Below are 23,392 nucleotides of genomic sequence, written 5' to 3'. Positions count from 1 at the left end.
TGAATGTCATGAGTAGTCCAATGTTGTTAGCAAGAACTGCCAAGTTATAAAAGTTAAATCATCTCACTATAAAGTTTGCATAAAAGTTTAACTATTTTGCAACCCAGATCATTGATGGAATTTGCTGAAAAGAATTCAGCTTTGGAAAGTGAATTATTTAGATAATCTGTATTTGACCACTTCCTTTTGATTACGTCACTAATGAAATATTTATACATATTTAGAAATGTCATCCGGTTCTTTTAAACCGTATTCCTTGACATTTATAGATTCGTTAAAGTATAATTTGACTAAACAGTAAATGATCAATAACGAACACTATTAGTGATATTACTGATAGATTACACGAAATCTTGATCTCCTTTTATCGATTCTGCATAAAGTCGATAAGGTACATTATGCATACAAAAGTTGAATTCGGAACCTTATCGCTACATACACCTTAAATTTAAAACAGCTTCCAAACAAATTTAAATGAATCATAAAAGTTACTATGGTATGGTTTCGTATTAAGTTATCTTTAATGAAATTTCATGACTAAATTTTTTTTGTTGTTGGAGAAAATTATTTAACTATGTAAATTACATAAAAATACGTCATTTAATCAATACAGGAGAGATAATATCACTAAGTAAGAAATTAGTTGACAAGAATATTAACAACATAAGTAAAAGATTACTTAATATCATTGTAGAATGCAATAAATGCATGACATAGATTTATGTTATATGCATAGAATTCTAATAAACACTGAAGTTTACAATAATTGTATTCTCAGCAAAGATGGATAGTGGCTAGCAGTGGAATCCAGGACGCGCGTTTCGTCCTATTTGGGACTCGTCAGATGGATGTACCTGCATCTCAGAATTGGTGTTCACTCTGGGACTCGAACCCAGTACCTTTCGCTTCAAACGCCATCACGTTATCCACACAGCTACTGAGACTGACTAGTTGCAGTCCTAAACATCAATTGGAAGATTTAAACAAACAATACAAAGTGAATTGTATTCTAAGTTGTGGCTAATTTTAAAATGAGATAAGTGATGATTGATAAAGACAAGCTATTATTCGTCGGAGTTTTGGAATAAAGATAACATTACATATTAATTATTTATTGGAATTATACATGCATATTATGGGATTTTGATTCATTAGTTTAATATTGTTTTGTGCTTGCGGCTAGAGACTAAGTGTTGGATTGAACCACCTAGGCAGGTGCAAGCTAACTGTTTAGTGTCCACGTGATTGTCATAACTGATGGTTACAGACTTTAAATGATATGGCTCAAAATCATTTACGTTGGCGCAAGTGCATTTACTCCTTGTCTTCAATTGAAACCTAAGTTTCTAAATTCCTCATAATATTTTTTAATTTTTTGAACTGTGTCTGGGATACCTAATTTTTTTAATAACCATTTATCGTGTTAATACCCTTACTTCTCTGTGATTTCTCCTGAAAATTTAAACTCACTGTGCTAATAGGGTATGAAAACTTGAACTTATGTACACATGTGCCAGGTTCTACGTTGCGTTTAAGTGACTGTCGGCTAGACCTGATACTTTCGGAAACAAAACTATCTGAGGACATAAATCATGGAGCTCTGGGAAATTCCAAACTAGGATAGAATAACTATACATTGTTGCTTACTTTCTATGGTTTATCAAGTTATATTACTTTATGATTGAGATTGTACGTGACGTTCTCAATGCTCAGTCAATGTGTCTTTTCCATCATTTGTGGTTAATGTTCCTCTTATTTAACAAGTCAGCATTACATATAAGAGTGACATTTTCATTACAAATTTGCTCTCAGGAATTCGAAGTTATCTGAAACTGTCTTCTATGAACAAGTCAGTATAGCGCAGCCTAATGTGCTAGATGTAAAATCCAAATACAGTGGAAGTTAATCAGTCAGTCGGCTACAACGTAGGACCAGGCACATATATAGATCGGTCCAAGTTGCCATAACCTCATTAACACAACAAGATCAACACCGAATTCATAGAAGTTAATTTGATGGTGGTAATATTTAAAAGATAGATTGTATATAAGGATATAATATAGGAAGAAAGAAAGATATGAAACAATTTTAATCTCGTAGTTTAAGGGAACACATGGAGTGTATACACCTATGCCATTGTGATCGATTCAGAGTCATGTCATACAGAGTCTACAACCATTGGTTAGGATAGTCACGCAGACCCCAATCAAGTAGTCTGCATCTACAAACATGGCTAAGACTAGAGGTTAGTGACTTCAAGAATTGATGCCATGTCTTGGTTTGACCACTCCTCTCTCTTCCAACCACCCGATGATTATTGAGGCTAGTATTTTAGATGCTATATCAGTCAAACTAATCCCTCTATGGTTATTACAGGATGATTTTGACCCCTTCTTATATATTGGGACAATCAGTGATTGTGACCAGTCAGATGGGATTACGTCTAACTACCAAATTTTAGCTAAAATATTAGTCAACCTAATTGCTAAAATTGGAGCACCATATTTAAACTCCTCTGGAGCCAATCCATCTGATCCAGCTGCTCCTCCTCTTTTAAGACTAGTTATAGCCTTTTGAACTTCAGCTAGAGTCGAGGGACCTACTTAAATGTTCTATTCAGACAGTTTGGGAATGATGGGTAACTGTAGAGTAGCTGAAGGTCAGCTAAATTGTTCTCTAAAGTGTTCCACCCATCATTCTAAACGTGTAGGCTGAGAGCAGATAAGGGTTTCGTCTTTTTCCGAGATTGTCTCTCTGACAATTGACTTCTTAATTCCGGTTTCTTTTATTAGTCTAGAGAGTCGTCTAGTGTTGCCCACAGCCTCTGCCTTTTCCATTTCTTTTGCTTTCGTTGCCCACCACTGCTTACGATCATTTCGTGGACATTAGGGTTAACCTAGACCTAGTTTGCTTTCACTCTTCATCTTGTTCAGAGCCTGACGGGATGAGATTACGAGGATCCATCGGTGCAATAGACTTAGAAGAAATCCATTGGTCTTTTGTAACCCTTTTGTTTGAATTACTAATACATGTTACTATTGTTTCCAAAGCTGTTCGTATATCTTTCCAAGAAGCAACTGGGTCGGTCTCGTTTACATAACTGCCTAATGTGAACTCAGTTGTTCCTGGAACCTACTCTTGGCTTTCTCGTCACTGAGTTCAATTCTAATGGGTCTTCTTAATGTGGTTTTTCTGAGTCTAGTGAGGCGCAAACGAATGCGTGCTCGTATCGAAGTATGATCAGTCTAAACATGTATTCCAGAACAAGCGACAATCTTCTATCGAGCCTATCCAACGATGACTGATGACAATATGGTCTATTTGAGTGCATCGTTGGTTTGGTGCAGGTGTCTTTGCTTATGCTTAAAATTAGTGTTTGCTAGAAATAAACGATTGTCTGAGCATAGTTTCAACAGCCGATCACCATTAACTGCTCGCTGAGTTGGGATACTAAAACACTCACCTATATGTCCTTCTGTTTGATTTAAGCTGCCTACCTGGACATTAAAGTCACCTCCTACGAGTACTATGTATGAGTGTTTAGCTTTATGAAGAAGTTCAGAAAGATTTCTGTAAAAGTCATCTTTCACTTCATCCGGGCTGCAGTCAGTGGGAGCGTAGGCAGAAACGATGAAACGGCAACGACGTGTGTCCCTATCCTTCCGAGTTCTTATGGAGCCGTTTAGTCGAACAGCACATGGGCGACTGTTAACAAGGATGCACTCTAATAAGGCTTGTTCTACCCTCGTACTTAGTACTGTGCCTACATCTGCAAGTCCACGAGAACTAGTCATCGGGTTGCCAGATAAACGGAGGGTGTATTTCGTTGGCTGTCCATTTTGGAGAGGTGAGGTCAAGTGAATGATCATACTAGGATCCTGTATGCATGTTTCGGAGACACAGCATACACAATAGTACGGGATTCTAGGGTCTTAGCCAAGGAAGCCTACTGGTCGATTTGACATAGGGTGCTTACGTTGAAGGCTCCAATGTGTGGTTTGAGGTGAGGTTTTAGTAGACCTGGGACAGTATTTTAAGCACTAGAACTGCTTTAGGTCGATCACACACGACCTTTTTGTGGTAATTTTCGTGTTAGCTCCGTACTTGTTGGGACCTTACCACCGAAGACGGATATCCATGGGGTAAGGCGAGGTGTGTATTTTTAGGGTCGGCCTTTTCTAACCCCACCCATCTCTGTGGGAAGGCAGCATCGCTGTTATTCAGGTTGTCTGAAGGAAACACCTTACTGCCGTCACAACTCTGTACAGTCAGCAGTATGACTTCGTCTCCGGACCTTGGATTTGTTGCTTTTAATCCTACCGCTCTTCAATCGACCTGTCTGGCATGGTAGGATCTTGAGGAACTATTGTCCCATCCAGTATAGCTCTATCGGTTCATCACGATAGGCAAGACCGACCACCACGTCTAGGTAACAGCAACATTCGGGAGTAAAATTTAATACTTGAAATGATATCCATCATGAAAGATATACCTCATTTTTCAGAATTCATCCACTAAATAGCCAAGAAAATATCAATCAGAACACATTTGATCAACATTAAAAATTTGCCAAATTGAATTTTTCTTATAAATGCAATTTTATGATCAATAAATTTTTGTTTATTTCATCTTGAATAACACCAAGTTTTACAATTAAGTAATCTTAAAACTACTCAAACTTTACATTAAAGTGTGTATGCACAAATTTGTCAAGAAAATCTGTAATAATATGGATTATTTTTATAAGTAAAACATGTTTAATATGAAACAGTAAGTGGAAGATGTGATCCTTTGACAATTGACATACAATAGCATAGAGAAATATGTATAGATATACATTTACACATTTTTACGGTAAACGGTACCAATCTATTTACACTTCTCTAAATAAACATGCAACAAATTGGGGGTTTTTTTTTTACAAACCAAAATAATAAAAAAATGGTGTAAAACTCCTTAGGTTTGTTTTCCAAGTTATTTTCAACATCATGACCTTAATATTATTAAATATCAAGTTGATATTTGAACTATGCATAAATCATAGGTGATATTAATGATATGCTATAATTAAATGTTTCATAAACATGTTTTTGTTTTAGATGTAAAATAAGACAGAAATGAGAATAGACAGATAGAAAATGTGATATGTAGATTAAATTATAGTCTTATTTATTTGGAAATAAAACTAACAAAAATACATTAATGACATTAAACAAGGTTGAATAGAGATTTGATTTGTAAAGGTGATCACTAAATCCCCATAGAGGGAGGGGGAGGCTAGTGAGCTGATAAATTAAATGTTTTTGTAATTATATATATATCGATAGATGAAAAACAATGGAGATATTATCAATAATTACCTCCAGTAAAAACATATTTTCTCTCGTAAACAACTTCGGAAACACGTAATTTACGCATATCCGTTTGAAACTGAAAGAAATATTATATACTGTTTCATTTTAATTTGATATAATTCAATAGTGTTAGTGACCAGGATCTCACAATGTTAGGTGATTAAAGGTATTCGGGTGGAAACCCTTGACCTAAGTATTGTGTTAGTTGTCACTCATCACCAAGAATTACCTACAAACATAGAATACTGTACGTGACGTTGAATCACTCAGATTGATGGACCGTATCGTAACTTAATCGATAGGAATTTGATCGATGCTTAAAGATCAAATAAACTAAGTGATCAACCGACTGTTTGCGGTGGTTCCTCTTAGTCTCTTAAATGTTTTTTTCAAATTTTACTAACTGCAAGTGCTAATTACTTCTAAAATTGGAAGTAACCATTTTCATAAAAAGAAAAAAGATACTGTTCGTAAAGTGTTTTAGACTTCCTTGAATGTAATGATTTACTTGAACAATATTTGAGAATATAAGAAAATAAACAGGGAAACAAAAACGAAAATTTTACCATTTTCTTGCATTCATTCTAAACTGTCGATATGATCAAATGTTTGGGATGCTTATTTTACAACTGTATAATGACTATAATAAATTTCCCCGTGTTAGTTCCGTTTAATGAACTAATTATGATTGTCTATAGTATGTAATCAAGCCTCTAATTACAAAGAGTTACTATTTAATACAAAACTATATAATGGAGAATTTTAAATAAAACCATTAACAAGATCAAAGTTAATTATTCAATAGGATAGAAGGATAAGTAATATAAATTAAATTGACAGAAATAATTTTATTCAAATCCAAGTTTCAATCTATCAATGAACGGATAGATCAGTGTTAATAATAAGATGAAGTCATTACTTTGAACAAGACTTTTCCTTGATACATTATAATTCATATTAGTATACGTGAAGAATTATAGTATATTGACTAAAGAAGTGGAGATTAAACAGCTGATGGAAAGAAGTACCGGATTCTTCAGGAAAATTCGAAAATGTAATATTCAAGTCAAAAGTGATTTACGAATCTATCCTAATAGATTCATTCAAAAGATCATGTAGGAGAGTAATTCATATACAAGAGATGTACAGTAAACTAAAAAAACCGGGTTCGTTTTATAAACTCCAGTAATTTTTTTAGATCAAATAAACCATTGTATAGCAAAGATAATTCAATATCAGCTCATTATCATATGAAATTGGAACATTCAAATAGAATTCATCTACCATTAAATCATACCCTATCAAACTTAGATTCATAGTAAATTCTACTGAATGGATGAATCTTAGTCTACTAGATTGTCATTTTCAGTAAACAACAAACAATTAGAGATAAAGGATTCATTTTAAAATTGATTTTCTTAAGCTCTTATAAAAAGGTCACATATGAACTTAACATCCCTGGAAGCGAGAATCAGTGTTTACCAATAGTGTTTAATAAATGACCAAGTTAAAAAAACTGAAGCTTTAAATTAGATCTCCATTAATTCAAGACTCCAATCCCTTAGATCTAATTCGTTGTAATTGTAAGTACACTACACCAAGATGTTCCAACTTAGAAGAAAATAGATCATTGCCGTCTTTCTTCAGTAGTCTCCCAAATAATATCAGCCAGTGAAGACAACTAGTCATTACCTGATAAAGTAATCAATAAAGGATTTGTTTTCTTTGTTTTATTTCAGAAACATTTAATGTCCATTTTTAGTAGACTGTGATTTAGCAGTTTAATCATCCCTCAGTTGAATACTAAATCGAAGATTCAGACTTTTTTCATCCACTTTCTTCTGATCAATTATTTGATATCTCTATCTTTAATATAAAAAACCTAGCTAAATACCTTCAAAGGAGACCTACACTTGACTACTGTATGTGTGCGAACACTATATATGTTATTCTATTGTAAAGCTAACTGAAGTTACAAATCTAGAACACTCCATTCCGATTTAGTTCCTTCAAAATATTTATTTCGTTGTATGAGTTCACTGTTGATAAGTCACAAACAAAATAGAATTACCAAGGTTCCTATTACGTATGTTCTGTGTGAAAGAAACCGATTGGATATAATGTTGCATAAATTATAACTTTGATGACAATATGTTTTATCACAACCCGCTTTTTACACTCGTTTATAATTAAGACTAAAACGATTTTTACATAATGACGGCAACATAAAAAAGACTATGTTTGGCCTAATTATTTTGATCTGTAATTTAATACATTTTAGTAGCTGCTATCATATGATTTTAATTTATTAGTTAGAAATTACTAACCTTCATGGACTAACATCAGTAAATGACCTATTGAAAACCAGAAGGAATGAAGCAGTTGTTTCAGCCTAATCTAAGTCTCTTCGAGACTACACACCGATGATATCACTCAAGACTAATAATGTGATACTGATAATAATGAGGAAGATTAGATATTAAGAATATGGTTCAAGAACAAAACGATAGGTGTTGAGGAATACTGAAACTCTACACCCATAAAAACACAAAAAGTGGAAAACAAATTTTGGTTCCAAACCATGTCACCCGACATCACCTGCTAATTCAGGCTATCAGTCGATTGAATGTACAAAAAATTGATGCTTTTATAGTTTTACATTATTCTTTACTAAACCATTTTTAGAGATGGTAGTATATATGTATCTAGCTTTTCATGCTAAACTGAAGTAAGTTTAGTTTATAACCATAAAACTTATAAAATAGAATGAGAAGAACTGGAATTATCTTCGGATTCAAGCAGTTTTTTTTAAAATATCTATTGATTAAACTCCAACATCTACCTACTATCAAAGGATGTAGAAGTGAATTAGTGTAAGTAAAAGTCTTATTCTTCTAGCAACTTGTATCATAACTGCTTTGTACATTAATCTACGACTTGAATGTTCTGTGAAATCACTAATATAATAGTTCCAGTGGTTGAATGATAACTTCTCTTACATACACTGAGTGCTACGTGTTTAAGCTTTACATGGAGTAAAAATCCCCTCAAAAGTGTGAACACGCTTCACTGATGAATGTCAAATATTATGACAAGTGAAAATCCTATTCACATGCTTCCAAACATATGAGGGGACTTTCCAGAAAATGGTAATAATACTCGTTTCTTTTAAATGTGAATGAGTTATCAATCAACCAAGTTTATACGAATCTAGTAACAAAAATATTATAACAAAACTCACGTGAAAATAATTGAAGCAAACTATCGAGGTTGTTGTACACAGTATGTTCAACGAGACCAACGAAAGTAAAGTACAAAAAGATAAGGAAAGCTCCTTCCAAGATGAATCATTACTCCTTTACAAATCTATGTACAGAAATCTATTCTATATTTTCTTTCAAAAAGCCTAATTTCTTTTAGTTTTCTTTCAATCCAAGAAAGATAAATAATTGTTTTTCCGAAGCGTATTTCGTTTTTCGCGGAAAAAATATTCCAGTTGGCTTTGGTCACTTTCTAATGTGTTTTGTTTTTGTCTTCACGATGTTCACTCTATTTTTATTTGTTGACGAAAATAAAGATTACGAAATGAGTATATTACTGTTTATTGTTATCAACGAAATAGCTGAAATGCGATTCCTTGTATTACATGTGTATATATGTGCGTTTATCTATTGTGAAGTTGTGTGAAGACAGTAACATACAACTATGCAGTATGAAGGCAAGAGAGATGTTATCACGAGAGCTGTATTTTACACAACTATACCATTTATTTGTATTTTCGTTAATGTGATAAGTGTTAATTTCTTTTGTGTCGTGCTACGTTTTGTTGAGTCCTACTCGCTAGGTTGGTGGCAGTGAAAATTGTGGCAGAGGAAAATAACAGGTGAGGGGTGATAGGCATAAAAGTACACATATATGAACTAAAAGCATTAGTAAGAACATTTGATAACCAATATTGTTTACTGGAGTTAACTTTAAAAGCAGAAGTCTAATTCTCATGGCCAGTTCCGTCTGATTTAAAATTGTGGATAGACATAAACAGGCACAATAAAGAGAGTGGATAAACAGATTCATATTGTACACTTAGCGTGTAAGGTATCTGTAGCTAAATTTGGTATTTTTATATTGATTTAAATTGTTTATATATCTTAAAGATATTGTTTCCCTCCCGTTTTAACAAATAGTACAGTCATAATTAAGTAGGATGTTTGTGTATATATTAGACACCGAGTGCACATGCACACCTCAAATGTATTATTGTTTATGTGTATTTTTGATGCTAGCCTTGGACGCCCGAATTCAATCTGTCTCCCGTTACTATGGTACTAGCGGTCATCCCAATGTTTTAGGTCGGGTGCAGATATGTTGATAGACTGAAATTGTCTAAATAAAATTCGATTGGTAAGTAGTATATGTCTATTTTTGTGATTGTCTATCCGCGATCGAGTACTTGTAGCGACGTTTTGTATTATTTTGTGAGAAATGTAATAACGAAAGTCTCTGATCATTCTTGTTTCGTGTTGATTTTCTTGTTCACTTTTCAAAACATGAACAGACTGGTCACTTAGTTACAGTAAAGAGTCTAGGTTCAGAGGATTTACTTATTATTTTCTTAAACTAAATACACATCTAGATACAACAAGCTTAATTTAGTAACACAACATCTCAGTTAATTAGTTCGAGAATTGTTATATATATATACATATATATATACATATATATATATATATATATATATATATATATATAATGTCAGATTGCATAATCTTTGCAAAATCTTCAGACAACCACTTTAATCAATATAATCATGTATTTACCAGTTCCATGGAACTGAATTAGTACTAAATACTAGACAAACATGACATTGGTCACTACTGAATGAACAGTTGATGAAAATAAACCAGTCTTGCAGGTCAGTTGCTGCCCAAATTGTTCTTTGAAAACATCTCAAACTATGCTGGTAGATAACCTAATTTTGAATTTAAGCAGACATCAATTTTCCTTAAGATTTTAGGTACAGCTAACTAACAAGTACCAGTTAGAATGAAACATGGGTATAGAATTTTCTGTCAACTACCCTCAACCACGTTACATCAAGATACCAGATCTGTAGATTCTTGGTTCGATTTCACAAATGAAAACAGGTCTTCTCTGTTGGAAAATCACAAACTATAAAAAGAAATCAACTATTCAAAGCTGTCTGATTTCCAATAACTCCCTAATTGATATAAACTCTTAATATGAATTACTTACATATTATACAATGTATTTTCATATTGAAAACCATAATGTCTATTTTTTACATCACACTGTAATTCACTTTCTTCTAAATTCTATCTTACCAACGGCTATTTAGTTTAATGATTAATTTCTAAGTTGTTTTTTGTACATATTAATTCAATTAACTTGGAGTTTCCGAAAAATTCGTCTTTGCTTTTACCTAGTTGTAGTAATAAGACTGGTCAATTTAGATAACTGTCTGTAAACGTAACTGGCTTACAGTCTGATTATTTGATTATTCTCAAATGTAAATCTAATATTTAATGAAACTCTATAATTTTTTTTCTTTACGTGATTAGAAAATAATGCGAGACAATTTGAGATAATTTTTCTTAATGTTGTCTTTCAATTTATACTTTGCGATATTAACAGTTACCATTACTTTCATAGTTGAAATCCCGAGTCCAATAAAGCTAGACCACCAGGGAAAACCTGGAAGCACTGGATGACCGTTTCGTCCTATTGTGGGACTCCTCAGCAGTGCGCATCCACGATCTCGCCTCGCGAGATTCGAACCCAGGACCTGCCAGTCTCACGCCAGAGCACTTAACTGATAGACCACAGAGCCGGTATCCGATGGTGTTAATGTCTAACTTCAACTGATCCACGAAACTGAGCAACCGTTCACCGATTGTCTTCAGTGAGTTCCTATCTCACAACAGACATGGTTGAACTCCACTGGTCACTGCTTCTCACTAGAACTCCAGGAGATATCTCTTGAAGTCAGTCACTGGTGAGCATACGATTATAATCAAAAGGGGTTTTGTGGAGATTTCAACTATGGAAATACTGAAATCTCCACAAAATCCCTTCTAGTTACCATTATTTTTGACAAGAAAAATGTAAGTGTATTTTTTAGACTAAAAGCTGTATTGTCCATTGAAAAATAAGGATAAACATTACCAAATGCGATGCAAGCTATAGATCACCCACAGTTCTCCATCTATTCAACAGGACAGAAGACCAACCTATCAGGTTCGAAGTCATTTTAAATCCTATAATCAAGAAGTTTTAATCATTAATAATATAGAAAAAGTAGACAAAGAATGATCTTGATTAATCTTCAGTATCCGCATCACATCGTTCAATCAATAGTTGTTAGTTAAAGTCTATAGTTTGAAATTTTGGCTTGTTGCAATGTTCAAGACTCAAATAATCATTCTCTTTTAGTATATTTTCAGTTACACAAATACTAACTGAGCGCTTTTATGAAGTGGTATTTCGTAACACTTTGAAGAAAGTATGATTATGGAATTATTGCAAGGTACTTTCTATAAGATATGAAAGTTTATCAAGTTAACTTTCTATAAAAAGTTTAAATAATATTCGTTGTTTTAAACAAACAAAAAAAGCACTTCATTAAAACAATTCTTAGATTGAATTTAAAAATTAAATTGAACTTTGTACTGATGAATAAATGTTCATTGATCATAGATAATGAATACGTGTAGGTAATAATGAATATCATTGTCATTCACTAGGAGAACAATATATAACTACATATAAACACACATTAATAATTTCATCAAGATGGTTCAATATTATTAAACTAAGTTACTTTAAGTGAATTACATATACGTTTATCATTATAGTCATTAGTATCATTACCATTGCTTACATAACTGTAATGATGATGTTCATCTATATAATCTTTGTACATTAGAACTCATCAAATTGTTAGTTATTTTATGTGCTGCACACAAAATCGTGAATATAAAGAAAGATTTTAATAAAGAAGTAATATATTACACATTTATATTTGTGAAGTAAAATTGATTTACATGGGTTTTTCAGTAAACTTAAAGTATCTACTGAGAAAAGATCAGAACATGAAATCTCGATAGCTACTTCCAGGTTTATTAAAAAATCTTGATATCTTTTGGTTAACATCATGTAATTTTATATCACGTAATGATCTTGGTTAAACCATCATTAAAAACTAAAGAATAATGGATAGGTGTTTTCATCTTATGTGAAACACATAAACAGTGTGGATCTATTGGCTTACGTTTTTAAATTCAGTCAATTGGCGGTACTTTTAGACAGTAACCCACTTGCGTTTGTGGTTTTTGTCTTGCATCAGATATAGTTGAACTCCATTAGTCATCGACTTTCATGAGAACTTCAGAAGTTACCTCTTGACGTTTGACTCCAGTAAACATGGTGATTTGTCTTAAGGGCAGGAGTCATGTTCGTCTAACTACCAGCACTTCATGATGTAAGACTAACAAATTCAATCAATTCAAGATAACTCCCAACAACAGGTTTCAAGCTCTACAGGATCTACTGAAAGAAGAAGAAACTACTATCGAGGACAACTGGAAAGGAACCAAAGAAGCACTAATTTCAACGTTTCAGGAGGTTTTGGGTCTCAAGAAGCATCATCATAAGGAGTGGATCTCTATGGGAACTCTGGACAGGAACAGAAAAAAAAGGAGAAGAGCAATACAGCAATTAACAACAACCGAAAAAGAACAGAGAAAGCCAAAGCACAAGATGAATACACAGAAGCAAACAAGTGAGAAATAGCATTAGAACTGACAAGCGGAAATGCGTGGAACAGCTAGCAACGACAGTGGAAAAAGCTGCAACAGAAGGAAATATGAAACAGCTATATTACACAATGAAGAAACTGAAAGGGAAATATAGTAAACCAGAGAGACCGGTCAAAGACAAAGAAGGCAAACCAATCACGGATATTCAAGAACAGAGGAACAGATGGGTAGAATACTTCGAGGAACTCTTGAATAGATCAACCCCATTGAATCCACTAGACATCGAAGTAGCACACACAAATCTTCCTATAGATGTCACTACACGAACGATCGAAGAAATCAGGATGGCCGGTCATCAGACAAATCAAGAGTGGGAAAGCAGCAGGACCTGACAATATACCAGCTGACGCACTAAAGTCAGAAAATTAAGTAACTCCAAACATGTTCCACATTCTATTCACTAAGATTTGGGAAGAAGAACAAGTGCCACAGATAGACTGGAAAGAAGGACACCTCATCACGATACCAAAGAATGAAGATCTGAGCAAACATAAGAACTACATAAGCGTCACACAGTTGTCAGTTCCAGGTAAGGTTTTCAACAGAGTGTTGCTGAACCGGATGAAAGACTCAGTAGGCCCCAAACTTCGGGACCAACAGACCGATTCTGTAAGAATCGGTCGTGCACAGATCATTGAACAATCAAGTGAATGGACTCGTCACTATATATCCACTTCAGTGACGATGTGAAAACATTTGACAGTGCTGATAGGAGAACAATATGGAAAATTATTCGACGCTATGCAGTGAGTAGCTGAGAAGATCGTCAAAATCACCTGGAGTTCATACGACAGGCCGCAGTGCAAAGTGGTGCATGGGGGACAGCCGACAAATGAATTTCAAGTGAGGACCGGAGTCAGACAAGGCTGCTTACTCTCCCGCTCCCTCTTTCTTCTGTTGGTCGACTGGATTATGAAGACCTTCACATCTGATGTGAGGCTCGGAATAAATTGGACAGTTTGGATGCGACTAGACGAATCGGACTTCGCAGACCACCTAGTACCTCTATCCTATACACACGGACAAATACAGATGAAGACAACTAATGTGTGAGAAGCCTATGCATCAGTAGGCCGCAATATATACAAAGGAAAAAGCAAGATCCTCAAATACAACACGGTGAGCACCAAACCAATCACACTTGATAGAGAGCCTCTGGAATAGGTGGAAACTTTCACGTACCTCGGAAGTGTCATCGATGAACGAGGAGGATCTGGTGCAGACGTAAATGCGAGGATTGGCAAAGCAAGCACAGAATTCCTACAGTCGAAGAACATATGGAACTCAAAACAACTGTCAGCTAGCATGAAAGCCAGAATCTTCAATGTGAACATCAAGACAGTTCTATTGTACGGAACTGAAACTTGCAGAACTATGACAACCATAATCAAAAACGTACAAGTATTTACTGACAATTGTCTGTACAAGATACTCAACGTCCGTTGGTCGGATATCATCGACAACAGTCTACTATGAGGGAGAACAAATCAACTTCCGTCTGAATAGAAAACAAGAAAACGACGTTGGGAGTGGATAAGACACAGATTGAGGAAACAATCAAATTGCATTTTGAGGCAAGCGCTAATTTGGAATACTGAAAGGAAACGGAAAAGTGGAAGACTCAAGAAAACAATGCGTCGAGAATTGGAAGTAGGTATCAAAAGTATTAATAGCAGCTAGAAGCAAGTGTAAAGGATTGACCAGGGCAGAGTTTGATGGAGAATGTTGATGGGCGGCCTATTCCCTTCCGCGAGAATTAGCAAGCTTAAGTAAGTAATTCATGTTGAAATGCAGAATTTAGATTTCTCATATACCCATTTTCATCATCAAAATTGAAATATGAGTTTAAAAGAGTTGAAAATCTGTTAAGACGTCCAAACCTGGTGTGCCTAATATAGAAGTCAAATACATTATCAATGAGCTACCTGGTTAAAAAGTCGAAGGTTTAAAGAGTGGAGTTATTACATTGCATGAATCCATCGGTTGTAAATTTCGAACTTAGTTCCACTTAGAGTAATTAACTATCAATATTTTGTGTTAAATATGTAAGTAATTGTCATGAAAATAAACTTGTTTTAGTTTGATCACGATGAAAAATAATCAGATTACATGAGATATAGATTGTGAGACATAAACAGATTAAAAAGATTGACTCTATTACTTCACTTGTCAGAAAGTAGACATATTATGGTGGATGTTACTCATAGGATTGTTTGTAAGTAGTATATAGTGGAACGTGCCATGAAAGTTTCAATAACTGTCAAACCGGTTGAAGAGTTTCAGTATACCTAAAGTGCAGTATTGACACAACGCATTGAGACTAGACGAAAAGACAATTCAAATGACCAAACACACCGAAAGTTGTAAATGAACGATTATGGTCTATGTATATGTAAATACTTTGTAATGTAGTTCTTCTCCGGCAAGCAAATTCTATCTATCTACTCAGTTATTCCATTCGATGTTAGTGTTATATCTTACTTGTAAATGAACTGTCGAGTGATATTCAATGATCGCCATTTCCTTACGTTTTTTCTAGAAAAGTGCTTCTACCTTAATAGATTGCCGATAAGTTAAATATAAGCAGATTATAAACGTACACCTTCCAAAAATAAGGTTATTAAATGATAATTCATTATATATTTTTTCTAGGAGCATTTAGAATGAAGCCACAGTTATTACATCCGTTATTTTTACGATAAGTAACTTATACAAACCATTAATTAAGAACATTTCAAGTTATACATTTAATTTTGGACAGGGAAAATAAGTCAATCAATTGAGTTTGTTAAGTCATATCCAATAATACATTTGGGTTGTGTTGATCCATGCCCAACAACTTCTCATTGGAACTTACCTTATAAACTGACGTGAGAATAAGTTGAATAAAGCTATGTGAACTATCATACCTGTTCTAGAAGCCAATAACTAATATTATGAACTGTACAACGAGTAGTCGAATTTCTGTTATTTGTTACTCAAGTATCAGATAGTCCATGATTTATCACATAACAAAACGAATCGACATAAATTGAGTTGATTGATCTCCTTCTTTTTTGCATCAAGTACATAATAAATTAAAGATATACTTGTAACGCATACATTTATCGGTCATTATTACAGAACATGTGTGTGTGTGTGTGTGCTAGATGAGAACAGTTTTAAAACAGGCACTAGCTTAATTTATCACCTTAAACAGTTCTGGTTTAGTATATTCTGTGTTATCGATTTTTTTCTTCAGTTATTACTGCATTATTCGTAGTTAATCACACGAACTATGTATTTAGTAGGACAGAATAGCTTCAATGTATGGAATGCTATTTGAAATCATTCTGTGTAATTAATTGATGGGCTTACTATCAATATTTTGTTAGTTACTAATAATAGTAATAGTGGTAGCTTACAGTGATCGATTACCGGCTGCATGTATATTAATTAATTCTGATCAGATTCTATAGTAGAAGTTTTAGTGAGGTCGATTGCAATTCGAATGTCTTAGTTGTCACGTGCTTTTTGCAATACTGAATAACACAAAGAAAATGTAATTTCCCCCAGAATTGTAGATGTTTTTCTTCGATAAGTGTCATCAGTGTGAAGCTAATGTCCAGAGACTTCTGGTGTTTGCTTCCAGTAACCTAATATTTTACAGTTTAGTTGTGATGAATTTTTCGTCCATAAGCTTTCTTCAGATTTTATATAAATCAGTCAATCAAAAATTTGCATGCTAATACAAATTCATCGAAAAATTATTAATGATCATGCTATATTAAAGTTATGTCAATATATAAACAATGGTTGGTTTTGCTTACAAGAAAACGATTTCGGTCGGGTTATACGGTTTTGATGACTTACTGTATTGATGTCTTTTGTTCGTTACTATTACTTTTAGCCAACATCTCAAAATAATATTCGGGATGCAACAACATACCCTCTGATATAAATAAGAGTCAACAGGTCAGTCTATAATTGACAATACGCACAGTATGCACATATGCCAATTATAGACTGAACAGTTGCAGTCCTAAAACATCAATGGGAAGGTTCAAACAAACAATACCAAGTGAATTTAAACTTCACTCCATTGCACAAGCAAGTGGCTATCAGGACTCAGTAGCTGAGTGGATAACGCTATGGCGTTTGAAGCGAAAGGTACTTGGTTCGATCCCAGTAAGTGAACATCAGCTCTGAGATGCAGGTACATCCAGCTGACGAGTTCCAAATAGGACGAAATGCGCGTCCTGGATTCCACTGCTAGTTGTAATTTTGTTCAACTCTGTTTCAGTCATAATAGTTTACAGTTAAGTTTTTATATTTATCATTGCATTTGCGGTATAAAGTTTAGAAAAACCACTGGAAATCAGGGATTAGAGAATTGATTTTGTCTTACTAGTTTGAGATTCATAAATAAAACACATTCACAACTTTACTAGTGATTTAAGCCAGAACACCTACATCTTGATTTACATTTTTAAATTCAGCTAGGATGCGAAATGACATGATTTTCACCTCATGTTATTAATGAATCATTAGAAAGCATAGCTTCTTATGAGAAATCTTATAAATCCATTATGGAGCTATTTACTAACACCATCAAGGTTTGTTCTATGACTCAATTACCTGAACCTTGTTTTAAACTCATAATGTTTCATTATTGTGATTTATTCAGTTCTTTTAAAATATCCACCAGGTTATAATATTTGATGATGACATTTTAAGAAATCAATCTAAGGTTTTACTTTAATTTTCTACAAGTCTTAATAAACTATACCTAGTGACTGATCTTCCTGCTTTTTTATAAAGTAAATCATGTCGAACTTCACTACTATAAACACACCTCTACAAAGTTGTAATATTTTATTTTGTCAAAGTGAATTGACATGAAATGTTGTTGAATGACATGAATAGCTTATTATCATTTGTATTTACAATGAAACTTCAGTAATCCGATAATATGATAACATGAAATAAACCTAAATATCAAAGGACTTTAGAAGGTGAAAAAATATCCTCTTATTTACTGCCTATAAATTTATCTTTTAAGTGTACAGTTTATAAATTACTTAAAAATACAAGATTTACATTCCAAATTACATTTCAATATAAACTGACATAACGTTCTTGATCAACAAAAATGTAAAAAATCGTTAAACAACTAGTTTGTATTAATTTTAATAGTCTGATTTATGAGTCAATCTAAGGTAGACCACCATTGAAAACTTGGAAGCACTGAACGACTGTCTTGTTTTAGATGGGACCCCTCAGCAGCGCAATCCACGATCCTGAACGTGAGACCCGAATCCAGGTCCTTCGGTCCCACGCGTTAACGCTCAACATCTAGACTACTGAGTGGGCATCCAAAGGATGTTAATGTTTAACTTTGATCCATCAATGATCCTGAGCAAACATTCATCCATTTTCTAAGGCGGATAACTTTCTTACACGGATTGGACTCCACTAATCACGGCTTCTCACTAGAACTCCAAGAAATCCACCCTGAAGCTAGTCAGTAGTAGGCACATGACTATTATCAGATCGAGGAATTGTGGAGATAATAGTAATTTTGACAGTTGAATTCATGAGGAGTTCTATACTAGGAGTAAACGGACGTTCAGTGCTTCCAGGTTTTTAATCATCGTTCAACAACAATCGGTTCATGATTCCAATGAAATTCAGCAATCTCCACGACCCCATACTGAAAGTAAAAAAGGGTTCTTACGTGTACTGAGAAGCATCGTCCATCACGTCACTCATGGTCATAGACAGATTTTTTGAAACCAAAATAACTCACCGTGATGGAGATGATTTACAACCATGGCGAATGCTTTTGATACTGTTGACTTCTCTGAGTTAGATCATTTAATTGAGGAGCTTTCATTCCATGTATTGAGTTCTGATGATGTTTTCCAAAACAGTAGTGAAACTTCCGCAATTAAATCATCTAGGTCAGAAAACTCAATAGCACCGAAATCAACTTACATTGTCATGAATGATTTCTAAAGGAACGACATGATCAATGCAAATGTTGACATCAATTTCACATATTACTGGTATTAACCAGAAACATTATGATTAAAATTTTACTGAGCAAAGAATTTTTAAGTATCTATGATGTAATATACCCATTCATTATTAAATGTTGTATAACAATTACAATTATGTAATACAGAATTCGTGGTTGCTTTTTGTGATAAAAAAGTAACACTGAATCACAAAAGATAATCAAAACTAATTCATTCGCCTCAATGCAGATACAACTGAATAAATTGATTAATAACACATATTCAGTTTAACACATATTTCTTAAGAATGCATGTGTGTTTGTTGCTGTGTAATTTATAAACGATTATGAAACATTCCTTTTGTAATTGTAGGAACAAAAATATTACCAAATGTCGCTCTTAAATCAATCTAAGTGAGCATACATGTGTAGTAGACTACCTAACATAGATAAACGACAATATACATGTTTTATAATACAAGTCATTTACATGCATAGCTAACTATAAAACTAAGTTAAATGACATAACCAGCAATCTGTAAAATGTTAATTAAAATTTGTTGTGTAAAGATAGACAATTACTTATGAGTAGTAACAATTATCACTAATAATTAAAGTGTGTGCGTTACATTGATGTAATGGAAAAAGTTGAAATAAATTCATCAATCTCTTTACGTATATTATGATTATTGGGTAATTGCAAAGGGATCTAATAACTGAGTAAATAAACTTCTTAAATGTTGGCAAGGATACTTATTAAAGTCGAAAATTCCATCGGTAAATATGTTCAGATCAACCCAGGGTTAATTAAAATTTGCAGGTATTGTAGTCACAAATTATATTAGAATCCTTTAATTTACAAAATATCAAATCTCGATATATTTTCGATACAAGATGACTTCATACTGCATATACTGAGGAACGAATTTCATTATTACTTCCTATTAGAATAAATGAATTTCACAAATATATACAGATCTGTAGAACAGATGAATAAATACTGATTGACGTTTTCAACTCGTTCAATCAACTCATTGAATACTATCCTCTTTATGCCACAATACATCTTATCGTCACTGAAATTTTCAACACTAGTCGCTGCCAGCTCTAAATGGATAATGAATTCTGAGTTCAGAAGAATACTTTAAGATTGTATTAATATTTAGAGGATTAGAACAGAAAATCTAGCTGTTTTGCATTAAAATATCTGAAATTATCAGTCCTAGCTTGATGTATACGAAAACGTTTTTCGTAAGATCTATTCTGATAGATGATCAGTTGAATAATAAGTGAATATTACTACATTATGGTGAACTATCTACGAGGGTTCATAGAAATAACCGTATAAAAGTCAATTTACCAAATAGTTGTAAATAACGTTGATTGCCTGTTGAAAGTTGAACTAAAATGCCATAACGTCTTAGATACGATTAGAGGTTACATAGAGGCAATCAACAATAATTTTCAGAGCTCACTACTCAGTGATTGGTCAATTGTATTCTAGGAAATTTTTTATCTTACTTGTAATCATATAAAATACTTTACATAGAAAAGTCAATAGCCTCGAGGAAATGGACAAGAAAGGTTGCTTTGTCTTAAATACTAACAATGTTCGCAACAAACTCTTCAAAAGTCAATAATTAAATCATTATTTTAAATAGCTGACCAAGTAACTTATCCTAATGTAATCTGTCACATATTACAGTTGTTCTGTTACTACTTGTTTTTATACATTGACTGGTTGATATGGTAACCTGATCTCTGACTCTGTAACTCTTTATACGCAAATAAATTAACCTAATTTCATAGTTTACATGACGGATTGATCGTTGTTAGACAACCATTGAAAGCCAGGAAGCACTGAACAATAGTTTCATCCTAGTGGGAGAATTCCCATCACTGAATATCGGCTACTCCGTTGGAGATTAAAACCCAGGACCTTCGTGTCTCAGGGCAAGTGCTTAAGCTTTAGACCACTAATTAAACATCTACGGGTTTAGAAATTATTCTAAATTATTACATTTCATTTCTATAGACCAAGGTAAATGATGGTCCATATGTAAGTTGATCGTGTTAAATAAATATTTTTTTCCTCAAAAAGTCAACACTTGAAACTTGAATTCATATATTGATATGATCTGAAATGTTTTAACATCGTAAACAGTTATGAAAACAAAATTATCAGAAGCTTTGTTAGAAGATTTATAAATCTATAAGAGTAACACTGAAATGAATATGCCTAATAATTTCATCGATATTAAAACTCAAATCTAGAGTAAAAGTAGAAGATAAGTAATTAAGAAATCTAAATGCGTCACTTCAACCGACTTCAATACATGAATCTCCATCAACCTTGAAGTCTTATTACTATACATCCATAAATCTTAACTCTAATAAACATATGGAACCAACAGTTCATATAGTCTATTGACCTAACCATCTTAGTAGTTCTTCAGCCTTAAGTTCACTAGATTTTTGATGTTACATATAGACAGACTCACAATTGATTGATCACTGGGTGGTGATCAATGTCATGTGTGTCAAGCCCTTCTTAGTGCTGATAGAATGTTATCGATCAAGTTGCAATGTGACCACTAGTCTAGGTGGCTTGACACTGCGTGCACTATGTTGAGATAAGATGGTGGTTGGAGGTGGTCAACAGGAGACCCTGGACCCGTGTCACTCAGCTTCACAGTCAGAGACGTTACCACTGAGCTATTCGGGCTATTCGGGACCGAATCCGTCAGGGAGCACCAGCTCCCTCAAGATTACAGGTATACCTTGCTGACGAGTGCCAAGTAGCACGAAACCCGGGTCCAGGGTCTCCTGCTAACCACCTCCAACCACCATCTTATATGGACAGGCTGCAAACTGCGTCACTAACCATAATCAATTAAAGTACATAACCTTATCATTTGGTTTTGCCTAGTTGACAAACAGTCTACATCTAATCATAACGTTACTGAATCACTTATTCCATCATGTATACAAGGTATTTTCATATAGTATTAAATATTTTGAATCTATCTATCAATCGTACCTAATAAGCTCAATATATTACTCAAATAATTTTGATAATGTTTTATTCAGTGTTATAATTTAAGGTGTTAAGGTGTCAGATTTATATATATAATGAAATTGAAAACAATAGGTGGTATACTTGTTCATTTACAATGAAATTAAAGTTGACAACATACTATAATTTAGAACATCATTCTAATTATTAAAATTAATTAATTTTACTCTGTTTATCCATATATATATATATATATAGGTGGTCTTAAACAACATATACATAATTCATATATTCATATTCAGTTTTCAAGTTATAATGACAAATAAATTTAGTCACTGATTTAGTGGATAGTAACAATTTCTTATCATTTTACTGTCTTAATATTACCACTTACTGATTCAGCCTTATTTTTCTGTGAAACTATGTGTTAAAACTTGAAATTGATAAACTATCTGAATTTATTTTCCTAAGTGGATAACGCGATGGCTTTTGAAGCGAAAGGTACTGGGTTTGAGTCCCAGAGTGAACACCAACCCTGAGATGCAGATACATCCAGCTGATGAGTCCCAAGTTGAACGAAACGCACGTCCTGGATTTCACTGCTAGCTAATATCAATATTTGTTTATAATGCTTGTGAATTATGGTTATATCGAGGCACAGTATGCACATATGCCAATAACAGACTGATCAATCTTAGGCCTAAACATCAATGGGAAGATTCAAACAATCAACACCAGTGTTACAATTCAGTCACAAAATTTATCTTAACATCGAAAATCGAAATGATGGAAACCAATGAAGAGACCAAGAAAGAACACGTTCGATGTTATAAATTCTCAATCATATGTATTTTTCGGTGGTTTCCTACTGATTTATGTACAACACTATAATAATGAAATGAATGATATATTAAGAATAAAGTTTATAATTAATCAGATATAGCATAAGAGACTGGTAAAAATACAACAGTTTGCTCAAACGTTTGAGGTTACCTGTTTTACAACTTGGCATATAATGCAATTAACCTGCCTGTTTCAGACTTATTTGAACCGAATAATTATGAATGCTAACTGTATGAACTTAAATAGTTACAAACTATTGTGATACTAAACACTAAAAAAACTCAAACAGGAACACTGAAATTCCTTTATATCTATCCTTTGACAAAATAAATGACAAATGGATTGG

General features: G+C 33.5%; 2 protein-coding genes and 2 non-coding genes across 4 annotated transcripts in view; 1 reads left to right on the top strand and 3 right to left on the bottom strand.

The window, feature by feature from the left end:
• The window catches only part of Smp_000540 (hypothetical protein), a gene marked incomplete at both ends in the record, with an annotated part of 29,896 nt that extends 24,478 nt beyond the window's left edge, over positions 1-5,418 (bottom strand). Inside the window, one exon of the mRNA XM_018790402.1 lies at positions 5,361-5,418. Within this exon, the coding sequence (XP_018646313.1) occupies positions 5,361-5,418 (58 nt within the window). The remainder of the gene's footprint in view (positions 1-5,360) is intronic.
• Positions 873-944, bottom strand: Smp_tRNA_01526_Pseudo_TTG.1.1. The gene has a single exon. It is a non-coding gene (tRNA).
• Positions 5,419-6,899: 1,481 nt separating the features above from the next.
• Smp_000550 (hypothetical protein) lies at positions 6,900-15,709 on the bottom strand (the record flags this gene model as incomplete). The annotated part of the gene is made up of 2 exons (XM_018790401.1): positions 6,900-7,046; positions 15,671-15,709. The coding sequence occupies 2 exons, from the start codon at positions 15,707-15,709 to the stop codon at positions 6,900-6,902; spliced, it is 186 nt and encodes a 61-aa protein (XP_018646312.1).
• Positions 15,710-22,660: 6,951 nt separating this feature from the next.
• On the top strand, positions 22,661-22,732 carry Smp_tRNA_00360_Pseudo_TTG.1.1. The gene has a single exon. It is a non-coding gene (tRNA).
• The last annotated feature ends 660 nt before the right edge of the window (positions 22,733-23,392 follow it).

Source organism: Schistosoma mansoni (genome assembly GCF_000237925.1).
Source record: "Schistosoma mansoni, WGS project CABG00000000 data, supercontig 0113, strain Puerto Rico, whole genome shotgun sequence".
Taxonomy (NCBI): domain Eukaryota; kingdom Metazoa; phylum Platyhelminthes; class Trematoda; order Strigeidida; family Schistosomatidae; genus Schistosoma; species Schistosoma mansoni.
This window is presented reverse-complemented; position numbering and strand designations above follow the sequence as displayed.